The sequence below is a fragment of the Anneissia japonica genome, unplaced genomic scaffold, assembly GCF_011630105.1.
Source record: "Anneissia japonica isolate Jap-2015-1 unplaced genomic scaffold, ASM1163010v1 scaffold724_len3256291_cov202, whole genome shotgun sequence".
In the NCBI taxonomy this organism is placed as follows: domain Eukaryota; kingdom Metazoa; phylum Echinodermata; class Crinoidea; order Comatulida; family Comatulidae; genus Anneissia; species Anneissia japonica.
The window spans coordinates 2,269,846-2,276,681 of NW_022744966.1; the positions used below are offsets into that span (position 1 = coordinate 2,269,846).

The 6,836-nt window shown below is 34.2% G+C and overlaps 1 protein-coding gene across 17 annotated transcripts in view; it reads right to left on the minus strand.

Moving 5' to 3' along the window:
- The window catches only part of LOC117119776 (46 kDa FK506-binding nuclear protein-like), a 49,559-nt gene extending 44,565 nt beyond the window's left edge, over positions 1-4,994 (minus strand). For all 17 annotated transcript variants that reach the window (XR_004447242.1, XM_033264680.1, XM_033264673.1 and 14 more), the window contains exon 1: positions 4,839-4,994. Coding sequence is in view for 16 of the 17 variants with exons in the window: in XM_033264680.1 (XP_033120571.1) it covers positions 4,839-4,848 (10 nt within the window). In the remaining variant the exon portion in view is untranslated. The remainder of the gene's footprint in view (positions 1-4,838) is intronic.
- Between the last annotated feature and the right edge of the window lie 1,842 nt (positions 4,995-6,836).

Below are 6,836 nucleotides of genomic sequence, written 5' to 3' on the forward strand. Positions count from 1 at the left end.
TGCGTACGTTTTTCAAAGTGATAATGTATATTTTTCTTAATAATAAAATCAGATTTGTTGTATTTATTTATTGACAATTCAATCTTTTCCATTTCTGCTATAATAGTCGCTATTAATTCAATTTCAACAAACTACCACCAACGCCAGTCGTTAACCTTTTAATGAAAATGAAAACAACATTAAAGTTAAATGGAAGAATGCTAGCTAGCGATTAAAATAATTCGTTTTTTATCGAAGGTAAATGTAGCTAGGGCCTAGAGAATCTACTACTTAGATTGCGATAGAACATGCTGCTGCACTGTCGTTGGTTCGTACTGGTCGGCTAGGTTAGGTAGTGGAAACTGACACCTTCTCTACAGTAGTTTACTATTTTTTTTTAACGAATACCACTTGGTACTAGGTTCGTAAAATACAGTAGATGTTTTATTAAACAAGCCTTTCCACCGTGTGACGTCGACGGCCTGAAACTGGCTGGCTGTTTATCTGGCTCTAACTTGGCATCGAACGCAATTAGGGGATTATCGTATCATGTTTCAAGACGGGTATATCCAGATAAAGTTCGACGTGAACCAGGCTAAAGACTTTTACATTCACACAGAAAAGGTTAGAATTTGATAAATTAGAAAAATGCAAACTTTCGAACTATTCCAACATTTTGATCAGGATTCTCACCAATTTTCAATCTCCTACTGTAGTTCTCCCAGTTTCTTAAAAAAAAACCTCACAAAAACAACAAAAAAGCTGCTTTCTCGTGCTTTGCTTGAAAATTTATGATAACAAAAGTTACAGTTAGGGCATGGAATTTATAAATTTCACTTCACAGTTTCCATGCCCTTTTAATGTACCTTTTGCAGAATCTATCAAAAATATCTTCACATTCACTGTTGATAGGAAGAGTCGAAAATCCCAAATATATTTAAATTTAGTATTTGCATTTGCATGAATTTATAATAGAGTTCATAGTTGCCGAACAACATTGGCTAGGGTAGGACCGGTTTGTAGGCCTAGTATTTGTAATTATACTCACTACAGTGATTCCTACTACGATTTCTACGACATTCAAGCAAATGGTTTGGGTTGTCTAAATAATTCATTCATAATTACATTCATTCATAAACAATCTTGAAACACGCTGTTTCTGTTCGAAACCGCTTCGCTCAAAAACTACTAAACTGCTTTTCGCAAGTTTGGTCCTCGAGGTCACGTGAGCAGCTTCATTTACGATGTCGCAACAGAACACACATGGGCTGGTTGTTGAAACTTGCTGTTCGATGTCTGGTTCCTGGTGGCTTGTACTGTTATAGGGGGAATGATCCACTATAATTTCAGAATAAAAACTTGTGAAATTATTTTATGCTATAAAAACACAAGTTTTCTTGAAGTTATAATAATTATTTTACTGGAATTTAACCTTAGAAAGGCATTTGTCATTTGCGCATGCGTAAACTTTGTATCACAAGATATTTCTCCACTTCTGTTTATGTTTATAAAACGTGGTGCGTGATGAGTGCATGCTTCGCACAGTGGGCTGTGAGTAGTAATGACTTAGGCCTAGAATTTTAATATATTTAGCTTAATACTGACTGTTATTATTCCCCATAATAATAGAATGATTGTTTAAAATAGATACTGTAAATATACTCAATAAGTATTTTATTTTATTAAACTAAACTGATGTCGAAAATTTAACGTAGCGCGATTGTATAGCATGAAATGGGATTTCCCTAGAGCAAGAATACATTGTTTCATTGTGGTAGCCAGAAGTTTACATGCATTTCCAGTTGTTTGTTGTTTAATAATTAGCCGAAAAAGATGAAATTTCTTTATGTGAACGTTTGTAAATGAGGTCAATGTTTCAAAATAATTAAAAACTTAACATTATGGGAACAGTTTGGAGCTTAAAAATAAGTGCGGGTTATACACAGGTGACACAAAAAAATCATATTTCGCGTCCTAATTAGGGGGGGGGGCTTATACACAGGTGTGGCTTATACACCGGAATATACGGTATAGCTTAAAATAATTATTGAATAGATAAGTGTTTTTTGAACGAATTACTTTGACCTGTTGTGTTTACCACATGAAAAAATAATCGTCTTTCTGTGTGTTAATGTTTACAAATTTTGCACAAATTTCACAGGCACTAATCATCCTACTACTACATTATTGATATTGAATCCTAACAAGACTTGGCAAAAGTATTGGAAATATTATAAACAACAAATTTGCTAAAATATCAACAAATTTGTAATATGTTAAGTCCCTGTTGCTAAGGAGTAAAGTAGGTTACCCCGAAAAGCGAGTCGGCTATGCCAGTAACGCGTCCAGTATAAATGAAGATGATGTTTGTCATTGTTTTTCTTGCTTACGCATTTTGTAAACAGGACAAATATTTTGATATTAAAACAATTATAACTTCGTAAATACTGATCGGAAAAGATTGATTTTTCACTTTCGTAAAGTTTAGGATTCATATTTTTACAAGTTATTAATAACTCCAAACTTGTTTTACCGAAATTTGACTGTTTCCCCTTGTCACAGCCACATACGTCCAACACGTTTCGCCGAGATCGAAATTACTTTTTGTAGAGTAGGCATAGGAAATTTTCATAAATCAATATCAAAACAGAACTACAGTATCAGTTATTAAATCAAAAAGAAAATGCTCTTGTTGCAGCAATATCCAAGTTCATTAATGAAGATGTAAGAAAAAAGTAACTCGGAATCACAGAGACCAACTGCAGGACAGCAGACACAAAAACAGGTTTTTAATTTGGCTAGCAGTCAGTATTTTGTTAAGTCTACAACCAGGGAATTTGTGCTGTGTGAATTTACCTGAAATTTTCCCACATTAAGAAGATACAGTAGTTACTACAGTGTACTAATTCACAAAATCTATCACAACGCGGAAATCTTGTTATGCTACGACTGCCGATTTGGGTGGACAGCTACGGTAAAACATATTCATGAATTTCCATGGTAGTAATTTATGCTTCACTGATATGGCCTAATTAATGAACTCACAACAAGACAGTTAAGAAGGCAAAAACCATGATATGCATGTTTTTTGGACAGCCCCTTGTAGTGTCTACATTTTCATCAAAAGTATGTACTTAATGTGCTGTCAGTATGCATATTAGCCTACTGTAATGTTGAGGATCTACAGTATATTAAATGGAAGGTACTTGTATGCAAGGTCTGACAAGCCCTCATCAACGCTTACCATACTATACTTCGGTGTATAATCAAGAAATCTTAAATTGAATTTCAACACAGAAATACACAAGTCATCAACCTACTCCTAAAATTCCAGATCGCAAATCGCAGCGAAAATCAGTCAGCCTGTGTCTAGACTAGACAAATTAATTAGCCTACAGTACCTAGGTCTGCTGGCCTAGTAGTATTTTAAACACTCACTACAATGATTTTTATATATTCTGTAACATTCAAGCAAAGCCGGCCATGCATAGTTACCCCAGCTTGCAATGTTGACCCGTTGTGAAGTGGCTCACGCTATGTTTTAGCCCCAGGTGTGAGTATTTCATGGCTTATAAATTAAATAAATATTGTGTGGCCGCCTCTCATCAACAATGATGATAACATCAGGCCTAAGATATATACAAAACAAAAAAGAAGGGAAAAAAAAGCCATGTTCCTTCTGATCTCGGATAGACAAGGCCAAGGGCAGACATGTTTATTTTGATGAATAAAATATGCAGCCATGTTAGGCTGCTACAGGACAATATAAGAAATGACAACAGCACTTTTAAGACTAAAATATATTTGAATAAACGTCCCTTTTCGTGGGAGACATAAAATGGATGCGTCAAATAATCGCCCCTTAATTTCACTGTAAATGTACTACAACACATAATTACATTGAAATGTGTTAATGCGTGATCATAAAAACTTATTGATCCCAACCACATTAATATTAATAGAGTTGTCTGACCATTAGTTTTGTTTTCAGTCATTTTGGGGAGGAAGAGTTATTTATTTGAGAAAAAAAATAACCCCCCTCCCCCCCCAGGCCACAATTTAGTTATTCGAGGAAGGTGTTCAAACGAAATGAGGCTCTGGAGGGGGAATTTATTCGAATAATTATGCATTGTAATTATAGAATATTTTGGCTCCATCTTTCATCCCACACAGTGACATCTCAGACAGATCTCAGAATTGGTTATTGGACATCGCTGGAAAATGCAGCACTTCCTCCCATTAAATGCAGCTTGTGTGCAACGTGTGCTCAAATTTATTTTTGAATTTATTTCATTCTAGCAAATATTATTTATTTTAAATTTTTTATAATTTTTTTGACATCATCAGGAGACTGTACAAATGTTTTGTAGTCTCCTGATGAAGTCCACTGTGTGGATGTTGTGTACAGTTTCCTGTCTGTGAAGTCCACTGTGTTGTCATTCTTAATAGTAACAGGCCTATATAATTGTTTATTTTGGTAATTTTTTTTATAAATACGTGACTAGAATAGGGCCTACTACACTTAGGGACTAGATTATAGTGCTGATTAGTCTAATAAGGCAAACTAACACACAGTCAGAGAGAGCTGAGTTATTCAACATGACATGATTTCTTTCTTGAACATCCAAACAACGGTAAGTGTGTCATACTTTCTCAGCCAGCTCTGATGTTTTCTACTCTCACACTCAGCAGCACAATACAAAAGCTGCTGCTTTGCAGAGAGCAAAGAGAATGCAAACACTCCCAACTTGAACTAGTTTCATGTGAAACTACAAACGCTTTTAAGACAAAAATATCAAAGTATTGTACACAAAGATATCTACTTAAACTTAGTGTATAAAGATTTGCTCAGAACTCACCCCAAAACATATTTCTTCTTTTATATTGCCCAATCGATTTTAGAATTGGTGATGACTCGTGTGGGCTTTCCTTTGAGAAACGTGATAAGCGACGCTGCGTGATATAGTTCCGCCGCCGCTGCGCGCCCGGCCGAGAGCTTCTGTGTGCAAAAAAAAAAAAAAACCAACAAGCGTTATGATGTATAGAGTGCGCTATTACATTTTTTTACTTGACGTGTGCAATTTCTCTTTCCACATGATAAATTCATATGAAATGTGAATGTAAATCAAATGATATCTTCACAGCTCTGTTGAACAATATAGAGTTTTATTATCCATGTTCCGAAATCTTGAGAAAATTTGATATAATTAGGATAGATACATGGAGAACGGATCTTCAAAACAAATCATCTCTCCAAGAGTATGCGACATTGAAATTAAAACCTGAACTCGAAAATTACCTTATTAACAAAATTGATTTTGAAGGAATCCATTAAAATTCAAACTCAGATCTAATACATTACCATTAATCAATAGAACTTCAAATGGAATCCGGATAATAACAAGAAATGTAAATTATGCAATCTTAATTCTGATGAGGATATCCACCATTATATTTTTAGTTGTCCGGCTCTAAATAACATTAGCATTGACGAAATATATACCTTACACAAAGATTTAGTACACACTGGCAACTATAAACTGTATTATAAATTCATGCAAATGAAAATACTAAATTTAAATATATTTGGGATGTTCGACTCTTCCTATCAACAGTGAATGTGAAGATATTTTTTATTAAAAGGGCATGGAAACTGCGAAGTGAAATTATAAATTCCATGCCCTAACTGTAACTTTTTTAATTGATTGTTTGTATCTACATTGCTAAATGATATAAGAGTATAAAGAAAGGAATTAAATCTTTAAATATTCATGGGGAGGGAGACATTTTAAGTATTTTCACATTTAACTATATGGGCTGGGAGGGGGATCACTGGGGTGATAGTAAATTTTGTGCTCTGGTGAGGAAGATTAACTTGTTATTGATGAGTTAATGAGGGAAATGTATGCTCGCAGGGATGTTCGGTAATCTAAACATCTTTGTTGTTTTTTTAATTATTTTTATGTATTTGTTTTTCAAGTTTAATTCATTTTCCTTTGTCGTTCTTTTCTTTCTTTTTTTTTTTTTACTACTTTTAGAATTTTTAGTTCTTTGTTTACTTCGTTTTATATATATTTACTTTTAATTGAATAAGGGTCACTCGGGGGATTGACATGACTATTGAGGCATCATTGCATACAATACTTTGATGAGGGTGGGTTTTGGATGGGGGAGGGGAGTGTGGAGTGCTTGTCAAATGCTTGAGTGATGGTTACTCAATTTATACTTTGTTTTCTTTAGTGTATTGTATTCTGTTTGAAGTATTATTTTTGGACGCACCTTTATCATGTGAAGTGTGCCACTGTTTCAAAAGTGTAGTTTCTGAATAAATTATTATCATTATTATTAATAATCAATCGTTCGATGTTTTTACTGTTATGCTATGAGAGATTTATTGGAGCTCATTCATAACCACAGTGGCTCACACAACACCAAGTACGCTCATGCGTCCAACGTACATCAACTGTAAAAACTTAATTAATTTTAATAACTAAAAAACTCCATAAGGGGACGGAGACACTTTCTGAGTGTGCAAAATAGTCAAAATCAATACAATAACTCCTACTAAGGGGTGACTTATTTTCTTTATGCATCAAAACAATTACGGTTGCAAAATAAGGAAAAATCATTCAAATTTATATTTTGTCACCTTGTGAGCAATCCGTGAACGAGGGGAAATATATCTTTTAACGCACTATAGCCAAATCCTATTAAGGGAGACGGAGACACTTTATGATTGTGCAAAATGGTTAAACCAATACAATTTAACTTCTATTAAGGAGACACTTAGCGCAAAGTAAGGAAAAATAATTCAAATTTAGGCTATATTTTGACACATCAAACCAGATTTCTTTCCT